The 17,014-nt window shown below is 40.0% G+C and overlaps 1 protein-coding gene and 1 pseudogene across 4 annotated transcripts in view; one reads left to right on the forward strand and one right to left on the reverse strand.

The window, feature by feature from the left end:
- Positions 1-17,014, forward strand: part of LRCH1 (leucine rich repeats and calponin homology domain containing 1) — a gene marked incomplete at both ends in the record, with an annotated part of 189,351 nt that overhangs the window by 134,838 nt on the left and 37,499 nt on the right. For all 3 annotated transcript variants that reach the window (XM_079722106.1, XM_079722104.1, XM_079722105.1), the window contains 6 exons: positions 1,908-2,010; positions 4,939-5,066; positions 9,285-9,352; positions 11,069-11,155; positions 15,703-15,792; positions 15,893-15,929. In XM_079722106.1, the coding sequence (XP_079578232.1) occupies positions 1,908-2,010; positions 4,939-5,066; positions 9,285-9,352; positions 11,069-11,155; positions 15,703-15,792; positions 15,893-15,929 (513 nt within the window). The remainder of the gene's footprint in view (positions 1-1,907; positions 2,011-4,938; positions 5,067-9,284; positions 9,353-11,068; positions 11,156-15,702; positions 15,793-15,892; positions 15,930-17,014) is intronic.
- On the reverse strand, positions 2,081-2,438 carry LOC307065271 (large ribosomal subunit protein eL33-like; annotated as a pseudogene). Its single transcript has one exon. The product of its transcript is annotated as a large ribosomal subunit protein eL33-like (transcript).

Genomic DNA, 17,014 nt, shown 5'->3' on the forward strand with positions numbered 1-17,014 from the left:
GAGTAGTAGGCAGAAAAAGAAGGCCAGTATCAATAAAATAAAATTACCCTCATGAACCTCCATGAATAGTTTACTATGATTCCGTGGGGGAGAAAATACTCAACACATTGCTTTATAAGTTGTATTTAATTCTACTCCCTTAACTTTATTAAAACTCGTTAAGTCCCCTGAAATAGCCCTTTGTTTCAGAAATTACTCACCCGAGCTTATTTTCTGTTAAATTAAAACAGACTCTGCTTTATCCTTTATCTGTCTTCTAAGGATAATTAAGTTCATTAATAAAACTTTACACAAAGAACTTCATTATCCTTTTGTTCTCACTTAGTATAAGTAGGATGCTAATATTCTAAAAGGAGGCCAAGGGTTTATTTTCTTCCTTTTAACTAGATGCATATCTTGGAATTTTGCTAATAAGTTTTTAAGATGGGAGGAGGGTGGAAGGAGGGACTACAGAAAGGATTATGTGCAACAGAATGAAGTGTATACATTTTCCCTTTGGCTTTTTTTTTTTGTCTTGCATTGTGGCCTCCTTACCTCAGAACACCTCCTAGAAATGTTTTTTTTTACAAGGATAAGGGTTCTGGATTATTCTATGTAGCTTTCTATTTTCACTTTATTTGGCAAATATTTTATTATCTGTGGTCAGTCAGTCTTGCTTCCTACTTCCATCTCATTGTGGGGTTCAGAAATCACACCTCATTCCTTTCTTTGGCTGTTGCCATTGTTTGATTTAGCATTTGTCACTCTGATTGATTTAGCATTTGTCACTCAGATAAACAAGCAAAAAAAATGTGAGGCTCAGTGAATAGCTGTGTAATGAATGAAATGTACATTTGTTTTCTGCCAGTTTCTGAACAATCTGTGCACGCACGTGTCCAAAAGTAAATGAACACTGTACTGTGAAAAATTATAGCCTCAGGAGTTTAGAAGCAAGCCACAGAAACGTGCTCTGTGGAGGTTCCTGATCCCTGTGATTTGAAAAGCTTTTCATGAAACAGTGACGCTAAAATGGAGACATAGGAAAATAAATGAGGCTTCATATTTTATTTGTGACAGAATCATAGATTATCTGAATAAACTTCATCAGTTAGTGTGGGAAACAAGACCCCCAGGGAGAACTAACTCTGATTACTAAATCGAAGCATTATTCTGAAAACTGCACAGAACCCCTGTTCCTTTTAAGTACTATATATTATATATTTAAAGCAGCTTCTTATATATTTAAAGCAGCTTCCTCAGCCTAAACAGGAAAATAAACTGAAGCTTGATGTTGCGTGTAAGATGCACTGTAAATAAATGAGATGTTGTCCCAGAGGCTGACTGCCTGCTTTCTGTGACTGGCCACATGAAACCTTAATATAGTTTTGGTAAATTTGTGTTGTCAGATCTCAGAGCACCATTACTGTTGAAGTGATCGATTGGACTTAGGGCTGGTATGGTAGTGTATTTCCAGTTATTTCTCTGTTCTCTCAGGTGTTACCCAGTCCTTCTCAGTGCCCTGACTGTGGCTCTTAGGTTCGAAAATATCATCAGGTACCTGAAAAAATTTCAGCTCAAAACATATGTACAGAGAAGTACGTGAGTGTTAGCTTGATGAATTTTGACAAAGTGAACACACTCATTACCAGCTCCCAGTTAGAGAAACAGAACTTTAGCAGCCACCCAGAAAGCCCCCATCATGCGCCCACGCCCCTAACCTAAGAGCAGCCACTATCCTGACTTCCAGCACCATGGATTAGTTTTGCCCATTTTTGAACTAATAGAAGTGGCATTGTCCTTTGGTGTCTTTTACTCAATATTAGGTTTGTGAGAATCACAGTATGTTTTTTTTTAATCACATAGCATTCTCTTAATCTATATTGATAACACTTCTCCCTTGAATGAGGCAGTGTCCTGTTTCTTTTCAGCCTTCTGATGAAGACACCGTTAGCCTCAATGTGCCCATGTCAAATATCATGGAAGAAGAACAGATCAAGGAGGACTCCTGCCATCGCCTTAGTCCAGTTAAAGGTCTGAGAATCAAGGATGGGGAGAAAGAGCTTGTGTTTGTTTGTTTGTTTGTTTTCTTTTTTTCCACACTTTTATTTATTTACTTTTCAGTAAGTTTAAATCCTTGAAGGGTACAGCGTCACACGGATTCTGTGTCCAATGGCCTTAGCAGGAAGGTTGCTTCGGAATTTGGCACGAACCATGCCACCGTTTCCATGAGCACGAGTTATCTTTCCCCAGATTACTCTGGTTTTGTTAGGTTTTCCACCAGGAGTTACTGTGTTGTTCTTTGCTTCGTACACGTAAGCACACCTCTTGCCAAGATAGAATTCAGTTTCATCTCGAGCATATACACCTTCAGTTTTCAGGAGAGCTGTGTGCTCTGTCTGGTTCCATAGACCCCGCTTATAGGCAGCAAAAATGGCCTTGGATCACAGGCTTCCAGACATATTTGTCGTTTTAGAAGTCCTGTTCCCAGCAGGCCTCCACAGGGTCCAAGATGGCTGAAAAAGCAAAGAGCTTGTTTTTAAGTTTCAAATGCTATGTTTAAAATATGCAGACACATGGCAACAGTAATAGTTAATGTTTATTGAGCATTTCATATGCCCCAGGCACTGTGCTAATCTGTGAAGGTCATCTCATTTAAAATTCAAAACTCTGAGTTGGATACTCTAATCATCTCCATTCTATAGGTGAGTCTCAGTTTAAGTAACTTGCTGGTGGTCACGTAGCTAGTAATAGTAGAGCTATTCTCATTCTGAAGATTTATTTAAGATTCTTTAAATCCATTATTGGAAAAAAATATTGATATGTAGATATACTATTTAAGACAACTCTAGCTATTGTAACACATAAACTCCCCAAATTTCATTGCCTTAACACAATCCAAAGTAAGTCCAAAGGGGAGTTAGTGATTCCCAGGCAACTCTCCTCCACGCAGTGCTTCAAGAACCCAAGTTCCTTTTATCTGGTGATTCTACCATCTTTAATTTATATTAATTTGTATTTCCAAGTCCATCTGTTTCAAGCTAAAGGGGAAAGAGCATGGAGGTTCGTTCCGGGAATGGGAACAAAGGGTCCAGCTCCCAGTTAGAGAAACAGAACTTTACCAGCCACGCAGAAAGCATGGGCTGGGCCTTTTACAGGCCCAGGGGTCACATCTAACTACATGCAAGGGTGGGAAATGTAGTTGGGATGTGTGCCCAGGAATCTACTTGACTTTGAACAAGTCAGTTGACCTCAATTCTCTCACCTGTAAATGAGATGATTAGATGAGGTGATTTGTAATGTTTTGTGTAGCTGTAAAAGTCTGTGATTCTTTGATAATCACCAGATGATCACTAAACACTCTACGTCTTGCCTACTTTAAAATCCTAGTAATACACTTCATATCTTGGTGAGTAGCCCTCATTCGATTACATTATGACAGTAATTTGACTGCTTCTGTTTATTCAGTGACTTTTAAGTAAACTGTAAAATGTAATGTTTACATTTGTGGCAGACACTGTTTGATGACGTGTGGATAGTATAGAACTAGATTAATATGCAGATTATCTCCCTCATAGTTTGATTTGCTCGCCCTAGTGACGGGAGAACTGTTTAAACCAACTCACACTCTAGTGTTTGCTTTCACTTATTATGCTCAGGTTTGTAAGGTTAGCATTTATTTATCTGAGATGATGATTGGAACCATCCATTGTCCCCAACCATAACTGTATACATTAGGCAAAAATATGACTGCCACTTTATTAATTTAGATAAGCTTTGTAACAATACATGCAGTAGAAGAGGTAGTGTTTTAGGCACATATTTTAAAATAAAAGAATTATATCATTTGTCACCAGTTTTTCTCCCCTCTGTTCTAGAAGTGGGTATTTTTTGCTGGCTAGGAGTCCTTGAAGGTGGTGTGGTCCTACTTGCTTCTTTCCCAGTGTCCAGATCAGAGAGAAGAGATCTGCTTTTCCTCCTTTCACCTCTCCTGCACCATCCAGAACACAGACCTGTTGGATGCGCTCTGACTGTGCTTTCCCTTCCATGTGGTCCTCATCACAGTCAATTCTTTTGTTGTTATGATTTTGGGTCCTTATTTTAGTCCTTTCCCACACTCTTTCTTGCAGCTGTTCACTAATTTTTTTTTTTTTTAAGTAAATGTATTTATTTATTTATTTTTGGCTGCGTTGGGTCTTCATTGCCGCACGCAGGCTTTTCTCTAGTTGCAGTGAGCGGGGGCTACTCTTCATTGCGGTGCACAGGCTTCTCATTGTGGTGGCTTCTCTTGTTGTGGAGCACGGCTCTAGGCACGCAGGCTTCAGTAGTTGTGGCACGCGGGCTCAGTAGTTGTGGCTCACGGGCTCTAGAGCACAGGCTCAGTAGTTGTGGCGCACAGGCTTAGTTGCTCCGCGGCATGTGGGATCTTCCCGGACCAGGGCTCGAACCCATGTCCCCTGCATTAGCAGGCGGATTCTTAACCACTGCACCACCAGGGAAGTCCCATTCACTAATCTTTTAAATCCCCAAAATGTTTAGTATTTTACCTGCTGTTTAGTAGTTGTTCGGTAACTACTGAATTTTGAGTTTGGAATACTTACTTGTCACACGTTGCTGAGAGCACAGAAGGCCCTCTTTTATGCTTTCTATTCTCTGTTCCTTAAAAAAAATTAGGGGAAATTTCATTTCTTTCATAAGGAACGAAGCCATATAGGGGCCTTGACTTTTAAGTTCATTTGATTTGGGGTTTTCCATTTCTTTTACTTTTCTTCCTCTTCTTCCTCCTTTTTTCACCTTTTCCTCACATCCTTTCAGAAAGAGAAAACTTGGGTCATTCATATACCTCCAGAAGAGGTCAGGGAGAAGATTGAAAAACTAGGTGATGTATTTTACAGTCATCTATGTTTTGCTCATCTGTTTATGAAATCATGCTTTCTATCTTTCTCTATGCTTTCCTAATAGGGGAATTTCATCAGGAATTTCAACCAGCGCCTTCCCTTGTGAGTGACAATGAGAACTCAAGAGAAGAAAGAGACCAATTTTCCCACGGAACAGACGTTCTCCATTCGGAATTTATAAACTATATTAAGGCAAGTGGAGGATGATAATTTTTTAACTTACTTACTCTTGTTTGTTGTCTTAGAATTTATGTTCAAGGTTACCAATCCATCACCTTAAATGTCAGCTTACTACCACCTTCCTTGGGCCTTTATAACATCTTCTCAAAGTCCAACGTGTGTATTTGCCGACATTAGGAGTGTGTCCCTTTCATCCGTACCTCTCTGTTTGTCTGTGTATATGGATGATTTTCTTTTGTATTCGGAAATTACTCAGCTCTCTGGTAATCAATGCATTGTATAAGTTATCAGAATTACCATGACCATCCAGTAAAAAAGCTAAAACAAAGTTTCACATGCTTTTCAACATATTCTAGGTACGTAAGTTTTTCTTGGGAGTATATTCATAGTAAAAGAAGAAAACTGGAGACTTTTAAAATCTGGAAATGAATGTCTTCCCTTTTTAGAAGGGTCACTCCGAGGACACATTCATAAACAGGTATAGTGGCGCTGAGGTGTTGAAATGTTAGATGAAGTCACTAAATTGTCAGGCAAACCTTCGTCATAGGAGTGGCAGAAACGAGAGAAAAACAAGCCCTTTATAAACCTGGTAGTTAAGGTTCCACTCTGTGACACAATTAGGTGCCTTGGTATGTTTCTGCCAGTCCTTTTGGTTCAGGTCGTGGCACCCAAGGATCACGAAGATAATCCTTTCGGTGAAATTCGGGTTCCTTGTGGCTTGTGAGAGACAGTGGTCTCTGAGTTACTGTGTTAAAGTCGGGCCCGGGGTCTCTAGGTGCTGGTTCTTATTACCTGAGGATGGTGTTAGGATGGCTAGTCTCTGTCCCAACTAACGTCTCTGGGCATCACCTTCAAGGGAACTGGGAGGAAAACAGCTGAATCATACACTGTAGGAGACTCTGGTGTACTCAAGACAAAAATAATGAACCTCTCATACGACATACATCTGTAGAAAACCTCATTCTTTATTCTGTATATTTAATCCGTCATAAATCCATCAGTTCTTGTTTCAAAATATCTCACACCCACTGCCTCCTCTCTGTCCTGCGCCTCCACTGACGTGACTTCAGTGGAGCCTTATCATTGCTTATTCTTAGGACAGCAGGAGTCCCTCCTACACCAGCTGAGCATCCAGCATTGCGCCCCTGCTGCTGCCAGTCATTTTCCGAAAGTAAAAACCTCATCCTATGACTCTCCAGCCAGTGGTTCTCACAAGGCTCTCCCAGATTTGATGCCTGTCTATCAGCTCTGAGACCAGTCCGTCAGCAAAACATGGAAAATTGGGCTTTTGTCTTTGTTTTATGAAGAGTTTATCTCAAGTTGAGGGTCTAAAGTAAAGATGGAAGCCTTGAAGGAAAGCAATTAAAGGGATTAGTAAAATAAAACATGTTTCAAAAAAGCAAATTCTTCTAGATTTAGAGATTTCAGGATGCACAGGGCTCCATGGGAATGGCTGCTCTACAGCATGAGTCCTGTGGGTAGAATCTAGGGAGCAAATGGGGTGTAGAAATCGACAGCAAATGTTTCCTGAGTGCCTACTCCTACAAGAGGCTTCTGTTGGCAGGTGGAGAAGAAGGCTAATAATAAAATAAAACATAAATCTACAATTCAAAGTTGTGCGCTGCAATTCAGGCCCATTTTACCCTTGACTTGCATCACTTTTAAAGTCTGTGAGAGTGTGTTTGACTGCCAGCCAGTGTGCTGAACTACTCAGTCCTCGACCATCAAGAGTTCTGTGTTTTATATAATCCTGTTTTCTCTCCACTGAGTAAGCATCTTGTGCTTTTGTAACTACGGTTGATCCTTATTCAGAGCAGTTCTATTTGATAGTTTCCTCAAACACTGAATTATCCAATCCTGAACTGTTGCTCCCATGGGAAATACAGGGTTAGGTTCCTACGAGCCTCTGGTCACACATTTTTGTCAACTGGTCAGTACATAACCTGGTTTTATGTGTATTTCTGTTTAATATGTACTGTTAGTGCATTAACACTGAACTTGGCGGCCAGCAGCCCCGTAACTCATGCAGGAAGGAAGCTTACCTAACGCAGGTGTTTTCTCTGTAAGGTACAGTACATATCATAGCCTTCTTGTGCTTAGGATAAGACAGCACTTCAGTACTATGCTGGGGGGCATTTTAAACAGCAAAATCACCAACGAAAGGCACAAAAGTGTGAAAATGTGGTACTAAATAGGCTCTGAAAAGGACACTTTTTTACAGTCTGAGAGCTGAAACAAGAAAGCAGGTCACTCGCTACCTTGCTCAGCCTCAACTGGGAAGTGCATTCTGGGATTGTGAACTCCAGTTTTTCACCAAGCTCTGCGTGTGTCTGCAAAAGCACCACGAGTATTGGTTTTGGGGTGACACATAGATTTTAGTAAGGAGGCAGATTCATAAATACGGAATCCATGAATAATGTGTATCAACTGTGTCACCGTCTAACTTAGCAAAAGAAACCCAGTATACCTCTATTTTACATACTGAAAAAAAGTATATTTTCTACTATTGGCTACTTTTTATTATGAAACTGAAAATTAGAAGGAAATACCCATGGCTCCTATAGTTGAAACCCAACAGGAAGAGATAAGAACATGTTTTCTTGGTTGTTTCTCCTAGTATATTTTCACCCATGAATTTCACTAGCATTTGGGTAGAGGCACAGTAATTTATATATTGATTTTATTATGCAGCACAGTAATTTATATATTGATTTTATTATGCACTAAAAGTATAATCTATATAAAGTATAATCTATATAGAAAAAGTCTGAGTGTTTTTCAAGCCAGAGGTTGACATCATGCAGCTAGATACCTCCTCAGAAAAAGACTTATTTTCTGTGACACATCTGGAGAATTGGTTGGGCCTGCGTTAGTTAATGAAGTGTCAGAACTTTGACACAGAAAACAGTCCTTTTGTCTGTTATTCCTTCCTTGCTAGGGGAATGTTTGCCCATTCAGGGATGGCTTCCGTTTTAGCTGTCAGCTGAGTTAAAGCAGCATTTCTCTGTGTCAGAGATCAAAATGGAAAGACGACTCGCATGGAAGTTCCAACAGTGGGACACGCCTTTCTAGATACTCCCACCACAGTGTTTCTTTGGGATATTAAGAGGGGGGGTGCATTTCAGTGAAATCTGCACGTTGTACATGTGAAAACTATTAGATGCAATCTGAGGCATTTTTCTGTCGTTAATACTTCCTTTTTTGTTAACAGTGTGCATGTGCACGGGTGCGCGTGCACGCACACACACACACACACACACACACACACACACACTGCTCCTCTCACCAACATCAGAATGCACATTCTTATGTGACTGACAAGCCCAGCTGAGGAATCTGTCAACATCAGGAGGTGCTAAGAGGGCAATAATGAATGGAGTTAAGCTTTGCATTTCTGGCTCTTTTCTAAGTTAACAGGTATTGTAGTCCTCGGCCAGGTTTTCTTTTCTTCTTTTTTAAAATTTTATTTTATTTTTTTTTGTTTATTTTATTTTATTTTTTTTTTGCGGTACGCGGGCCTCTCACTGCCGTGGTCTCTCCCGCTGCGGAGCACAGGCTCCGGACGCGCAGGCTCAGCGGCCATGGCTCACGGGCCCAGCCGCTCTGCGGCATATGGGATCCTCCCAGACCGGGGCACGAACCCGTATCCCCTGCATCGGCAGGCGGACTCTCAACCACTGCGCCACCAGGGAGGCCCTATTTTATTTTTAATTGTGGCAAAATACATACGACATAAAACTTACCATCTCAGCCATTTTTTAAGTGTACCGTTCCATGGTAAGTACATTCACATTGTTGTGTACTCCATCTCCAAAACTCTTTCATCTTGTAAAACTGACACTCTTTCCCCATTAAACCATAACTTCCCAATCCCCTCCCCCGTCTCCTCTGGCAACTACCATTCTTCTTTCTGTCTTTATGAAGTTGACTGTTCCAGGAACCTCATGTAAGTGGCATCATACAGTATTTTTCTTCTTGTGACTCACTTATTTCACTTAGCATAATGTCCTCAGGGTTCATCTATGTTGTAACATGTGTTAGAATTTCTGTCCTTTTTAAGGCTGAATGATATTCCATTGTATGTCTAGACCACATTTTCTCCATTCATCCATTCATGGACACTTGGGTTGTTTCCACCTTTTGGCTGTCGTGAATATGGATGAGGGCAGGTTTAGACTGTTGACTGTTACAGCCAGCGGCTCTCAGAAGACCCATGTGTTCTGTCCACAGGAAAGGACCGAGGCCTGTGAAGAACTGTTACGGATAGAAGAGGACGCGCACTGGCCATCCGAGGGGATGTGAGTGCCGAAGGCTGGTGATGAGCCACCACCCTGTAACGTTCATGTGTCAAGCAGAATGGCAGCCTTGTCCTGATAGAATTTTGGTCCACTTTTCTTTGAGCCAGCTGATACCTTACTCAACGATATTGCTCAGAAGTTGCAAGTTTTCCTCTGTCTGATGCTTACTGTCCTAGTATTGGGGCCATACTGTGCCAGGTCATGCCTGTTCCTTGGCCTTGAGTTTTATCTGATTTGAGGCTGTGGGTAGAATGTGATTCAGGAAATTAGATAGAATTTCTAGACTAGAGATTCTAGCTGACTTTCCTTTCTCTGAACGAACCGACAACTGGACCTAAAGTGATACGTGGTCCTGTTCCCACTTCTTTCCCCAGAGTCTTCAAGTTCAAGATCTGAGAAAACCACAGACCTCAATGTCTTGGTCTTAAGTCTAATAGTTGTAATAGCTAACAATTATTAAATACCGCGTGCCAGGCATTGTCCTAAATACTTCACAGGTAGTAACTCTTTACAACAATCCTATAAGTCCTATTGTTATCGCTTACTTCACTGATGACAAAACTGAGGCACAGGGAGATTGATTATCTTGCCCCAGGGTTACAGAGGGCTGGGATCTCGTACCAGATGGACAGCGCTTCTACTCTATCGCATATAAAGATTTACACAGGAGGGCATGAGTGATCCATCTAACAGACAGTAAACCACTTTACTGGTTTACCACTCAGGGGGATTGAGTTTGGACCATATGGCAGAGGGTAGGTTTTTGGTTCCCAGGATTTTGTTTTCCATGATCTGGCATGTAGGCCTGGACCGTCCATCAAACCTCATGAGGGTTTTCCCCTTAGTGAGAATTTACTCCATTGTTAAAAAGTTTTTCCACTTACAGAAAGACATTGGCTTATATTCTGTAGTGGAAAGCAGTAACCATGGTCGGATCTCTCTTGCCCTTTAAAAATATTGCAGAGTTCCTTTCAAATCACTGTCCAGTATAACCAGCTATTTGTTGGATATATTTCTGTGATGCCGAGGAGGACTAGCTTGATTATAGAATTATAGGGAAAAGGATTTTATAGGGAAAGAGTTTTTAAACTGTGTAAAGCTTTGGAAATCCCACTCTCAAGCTTATATCTATTTTTCCCAACCCTGCCTGTAAATCAGTATCATCTGATTAAGAAAATGTCCAAGCCCCAGACAGATCTACTTAGGAGTATCAGACCTGGCATATTTTGTTAAGCACCATTAGGTGATTTTGCTGCTTAACGAGCCTGGACTGGGAACCAGAATCCCACACTGAAGTCGCATATTGTATGAAAGCAATAAAACTGAGCCAGGCTGGTTGAACTGGAATTGGAAGTAGTGCAGACCCACTGTAGCTGAGCACCCCTGTGGATCCCCCTCAGGCTCAGGAAAGTACAGCGTGAGAACTACCCAGCCAGTCCATTGCCCTGATTTTACAGGTGAGCAATGCCCACGGGCACTGAGACTTTGTGTGAGCTGCTTTACAGCCTAGCTGGCTCCTCCCACCCAGCAACTCTTTCTGCTACACTCTGGCAGCCCACCCCACAGGGTACTGACACATCTTCACTAAAATGTTGAGTTTGTCAAAAATCATTTTTGCAGTGTCAGATGGATCTTTATAAGTTTGTTCTTAAGAACCTAGGTGCTATTCATGTTCTAGTGATCATTTTCAGTCTAAAACTTGGTTTCATGTTGCAGAATAAGTTCATCCAAAGACCAGGACATGAATATAGCAATGATTGAACAGCTGAGAGAAGCAGTGGATTTGCTGCAAGATCCCAACAGGTATGTGTGTCTTTCCTTGGCCCAGGTTTCAGGTGTCAGTAATGTACACTAATTTATTAAGTACATTATCTCAGTTTTTAAGATATTTATATGCACAGTATGGGCTTACCAATAACCATTAACAAAGAAAAGTCATTTTAACTGCCTGTTTTCCCGAGATCCATAAGTAAAAGAGTCAAACTTCTGGAGGGACTGAGATCCGTTCCCCGCTTTTCCATCCCTTCATGAAATTCATTCACCCTTCGTGGAATTCATAGGGCAATTTTTGTATAATTCTTAGACAACAGAAATATGGTAAAATTGCATATTTTATATAGCTTGAAGTTTAAACCCCTGGAATAGAGAAATATAAGAGAGTTTCCAAAAAGGAAAGGCTTGGTTTATCAAGTACAACCATATTTATTTCTGATGGTGCCAAATATATGTTAACTAAATCATATATTTCTAAAGATTTGGGTGACAAGATAATTTTTAAATTGAATTAGTCTTTATCAATATTAAGCACTTTATATATAGGTATATTTTTTTGGTTTCTTAACTGAGGATTATGGAATTCCCACAGACAAAATATTTTTCAGTAAAGCAGTATACCTGGTATCAGGTAATAACTACCGTACTAATAGAGAAATAGATCCGAAGCTTATCCCTGGTAAACTATTCAGGGATCCTGGGAATTTAAATGTGAAGATAATGTGGTCTTGTATTGATAATATGGTGAGCGTGGAAATCACAGCACATTCTGGGAATTCATGAACAGGGTGATGAGTGAATCCCGGAGTGCCGGTGAGAGTACACCACCACTGTTGTCGGGCTCTGAAAGAATAGTCTTAGCTCGGGTTGAGTATGCCTGGAAATCTTTAGCAATTGATTTGAAAAGCATTTCAATTCTGCAGACATTAGTTGAGTGTTTAGAGCATGGAAAGATCTACAGTGTGCACCTTGGGGGATATAAAGATGAACAAGACACAGCTCTTCCTTCTAGGAACATAAACTCTAGTAATAGACATTGCTTTGAGTAGTGATTTATAAGTGTAATTGATTTAAGTGCTTGAAATGAAGGGGATCCTGACTCCAGACGGAGAAGGGAAGGTGGCTTGGCTGACCTTCCTGAAGGTTGGAGTATCTTACCTGGGCCTTTAATAGCTGGCATTTCCAAGGAGAAAGCAAATTCTGGATTGAATTAAAAGCTTATGCAAAGGTACAGAGGTCAAAAAGAATGGAGCCAGTATGACTGATTCACTTTGTTATAAAGCAGAAACTAAAAAAAAAAAAAAAAAAAAAAATGGAGCCAGCTTGGAAAATCTCAGGCAGAAATGGTGATCTCCATGCTGGCTCTGCTTCAGTATCATTTGTAGAAGTTTCAGAACACAGACAGTCTGCCTGACACTACCTGTGGCGCTGGGGGTCTGGCCATTTTTTTTTTTTTCGTGGTGTGCAGTCCTCTCACTGTTGTGGCCTCTCCCATTGCGGAGCACAGGCTCCGAACACGCAGGCTCAGCGGCCATGGCTCACGGGCCCAGCCGCTCTGTGGCATGTGGGATCTTCCCGGACCGGGGCACGAACCCGTGTCTCCTGCATCGGCAGGCGGACTCTCAACCACTGCGCCACCAGGGAAGCCCCTGGCCGTTTTTATTTTTTAAAAGTTCTGCCAGTGCTTCTGATGTGCAGCCAGGACTGAGACTCACCAGAGAGACCTTTTGGAGTGATGCAGGTGTGACTTCGAATGCTGTGTGGAGGAGCTGAGACTTTATTTTATAAGTAGGGGGAGGTAATGATGGTTTAAAAATATGATTATTCATGTGGTTAATTCTCCCTAATGTTTGGCTCAGGGCCTGGCTTATTAGTAAGCACCTAACCAAGGTGTGTTCCTTAAAGAGCTGAGTTTCACATCCTAAAAGAGAGAGAGAGAGAGAGGGAGAGAGAGAGAGAGAGAGAAATTATAAGGAATGGGGAAATAGCATGGCTGGAGAAGAACATACCTTAATCAACCAGATGCTGGTTGCAAACCCAGCTCTAATACCAGTTAATCTGGGTAAGTTATATAACTTCTCTGTACCCGAGTTTTCTCATCTATAAGATGGGCTATAAATACTTATCTTTTAGTGTTGTGAAGATTTGAAATAATAAATGAACTGCTGGTGAAAAGGTAAACAGGCAGAACCACTCCAGAAGACATCCTTGTAGTTTCTAGCCGTAGTCTAAAAATAGATATAAAACTTTTGAATTAATTCTAAAGAAATATCCTAAGGGACAAAGAGATATGAATAGCAGTTGTGAGGGGAGAGGGGTTTTTAATAGCAAATATTTGCAAAAAAGGAAATGATCTAACAATTTGGAGGTACTTAAATTTTGGTCATTAATAAGATGGAATATGTGACCAATAAAATGTTTTTTAAACTTTCCACTATATTTTAGATTGCTCATTACATAATGTTAACTTTAAAAAGTATAAAAAATGCATAAAGTTTGATCATAATGATATAAATAGAATAAAACATGCATAAAGTTTGATCCCAACGATATAAACAGAATTAGGTCCCAATTGTATAAGAAGCTTAGGAAAAATTAAAACTAGAAAGAAACATATTAAGACGGATTTTTTTCTGTGGGTGTTTCTAAATTACTACTTTTCTTTTTACTTTTAAATATTGTAGATACACAGCGGTGGGTACTGTGGTAGTTCTCTGTTGATTGTTTGAAGTGGATGGTGAGGATGGGAGGGAACAGTCCAAGGTGTTTTAAGACCTGACCCCTCATGTCTCCATCTGAGATGGGGAACCAAGGGGAACGGCAGGTTTTTAGGAGGAGGATGTTGGGGTCAGTTTAGGACCTGCTGAGTAAAATCCAAGGTGGCAATGTTACAGCATCCGTTCAGCGGCTAGATGTTTAGGTCTGGGGCTTTAAGACTTAGGTTTAAAAGTTACTTTCATAAGGTACTGCCATAACAGAAGTAGTATAAGGGGATGAGGTTCCCAAGGGCAAGCATATCAATGGGAAGGGAATGTGAGTCCAGGACAGAGCCTAGAAGACATGATGTGACAGAGAGAAGGCCCCACTTGGGCTCAAACTTTATATTGTTTTAATATTTCTACATTTTGTATTACTTTTCCAATAAACTTTTCTTACAAATTCGAGATTACGATGTGAGCCCCAAAATGAAAAAGAACAGCCTTGTTTGATGGAAATAGCAGCAGCCAGGGAATGTGGGACTGGAACCAAGTGTAAGATCGGGGTGACCTGGAAGGTGTGGCTCCCCGCTCTGGACCTCAGTTGCATCATCTTTCCTGAGAAGTGGGATGAACTGAGGATCTGGAGATTCCTCTCCAGCTTGGAAAGGTCTGAGGCAAAGAGTCGCCAAGGATGTCAAGCAAGTCAGCATGGTGGGCGTGGAAGAAAACAGCCTTGAGTAACCTTCCAAGGGATAGTTGATTTGCGTCTTTATGGATTGCTATTTTAAAATTATTTACGTTGTAAAACTTTATAGGGATTTGATTTCCTCCCTAAAATAATCCACTAATTTGGCTGCTGCAGATCTTTGTTGTACATCCTGAAATAGATATTATAATATGACAATCCTAACTTGATAATAACATGTCTTTGTGCCAGTGTAATAGGGATAAAGAAAGAGTCCTGTTTTTGTCCTAATAAAGAGAGGGCACTTCAAGAGGTCATTTATTTCTAGCTGCTTTTGAATAGTAGTAATAAAAAGTTTACGTACACATTAAGGTTTTCCTTTATCTCGCATTTCCTAGATCCAGATTTCTTTGTTTTAGTCAAGCCGCTGATTACAGGATTAAATTTTAGAGCTTTATCTTTCACACAACCTTAACATCAAAAAATTGAGTTGAATATTGCTATCCTGTTTTGCTTTTGTGTTGGTTTCTTCTCTTAAGGATTTCTGACTGTTGGTTTGATACCATTTTCAATGGGCATGTATAATACGAACATATCCCTACTTTTTAAAATAGCTTTATAACTTGTTTTTGACTTATAGAAATTCCTTATTTTATAGATCTTAAAAAAAAAGTTCAGCTCTTAAAATCACAGAAATTCAGAAACTGTAAGACAATTTCAGAATTAAAAATGCATATCAAATTGCTTATGAATTCTTATTTTTTAAATCGAGAGTATTAGGGTCTATCAAAGAGATCTTCCTGTTAAAACAAATGCCCTTGGTACATATACCATAATATAGTACATGTATAGTATAGTATAGAACAACTTTACTTGCTTCTGTAAACTAATAAAGTTCTAGAATAAAATTTAGTGTGTGCTGCCTATGAATATTATGACCTTATCAGAAATTACTAGTATATTTCAAATAAGTTGGATTTTGATACCAAAGCAGATGGAAAATTATATTAAAACTATATTATATTGTATTTGGCACATGGTGGGAAAATACCATGTAGTCTGAAATTTCTACCATAAACCTTTCATTATTAAATCTTAACAATAGACATAACTTTTAAATATATGACTAAAAGCAGTAGAATTTATTAGAAGTTTAATAAATTTGGTAACGCTTTTTTTCCCTTACTCTTTAGATTAAGCACAGATATTACAGAGAGAAGTGTTGTAAACTTTTACCCTGTGGACTCAGCAGAAGATTTAGAATTACAAGACTCTGCACTAAAGTATGTTGAACTTTTATAACAATATATTTTACCCTTTTACATTGAAATATTTTTGCTTTAAATTCCACTTTGTATCATTTTTTTCCTCTAATTCCTACAGTGGTCAAATACAGTTGGAGACATCGCCAGAATGTGAGGTAAGGCTGCTCTTGGATTCACCAGAGCTCTGGTGCAATACTCTGCCACAGAAGAGTGGCCACCATATTTTATCAAGATTTATCGTGGGGTGGAACATTTATTAGTGAGATCAATATTCAAATTTGTTCAAGGTCTAGTTTTCAATTTTTTTTATAGTTCTGGCTTCTTTAGTTTTCCTGCTTATCTATTATACTCACCTCCCCTTAAAGATGAGAGTTGGCTGTTTCCATTAAGTTCTCTAAATTTTTTATGTCAGGCGGTCGGTCTTAAGTCAGGCCCTGGCAACTGAGACCCACACGGAAACCTCCTCTGTCAAAAACTGGAGGTAGGACCATCTGATGCAAGTTTTACAGCCACAGATGAACATAAACTAGGAAAGACTTGAGAGACAAGAATGAGTGATTTGGGATATGCGTAGGAGGATTAAGTGACTCTAGCAAAGAGAAACTGGTGGAGGGGGCGGTTTGGGGACAGAGTAAAGGTAGGTCAGGCAGCTACAGAGGGTGAAATTTGGGTGTCTGTAAAGAAAGCAGATTTGACATAATTAACTAGAGATGAGCCTGGAAGGTCCCGAAGAAGCAGGCATAGAGAGATAGGCTTGACCAGCGACATGGGAGTAAAACATTGTTTACATATGACCTGTTTTATCCCTTCTTACTGAATAGGCTTAGGGTGGCTAATTTCAGTACAACCAATTTATGTCCCCTGAGGTGTCTGGACACGTACCATAGTAAAGCAGTTTCACACTCTTAACTAGCTAAGTCTCTGTGTTAAATGAGGAAAAGAACTGTAATCCAAAATCCCATGTTCCCAGAGAGCGTGGTTTCATAGTTGAGTGTAGTGACTTGGAATTATGTTAAGTTTCGGTCCTATCTCAAAGACTTGCTAACTATGAGTTCCTGTGGGCTACCTCTCTAACTTCACCTTTATTTTGTATAAATTGGGATCAATCTTGGAACCCAGGACACCTAACTTAGCTGTTACTGTTACTCTGCTCTGTGATTGTCATCATTGTGGTCCTTAGAATCATTGTACTCCCTCTTCCCCAGGTGGAGGCATCACTGAATGACCCAGTAGTGGGACA

The sequence above is a fragment of the Hyperoodon ampullatus genome, assembly GCF_949752795.1.
Source record: "Hyperoodon ampullatus genome assembly, chromosome: 16".
In the NCBI taxonomy this organism is placed as follows: domain Eukaryota; kingdom Metazoa; phylum Chordata; class Mammalia; order Artiodactyla; family Ziphiidae; genus Hyperoodon; species Hyperoodon ampullatus.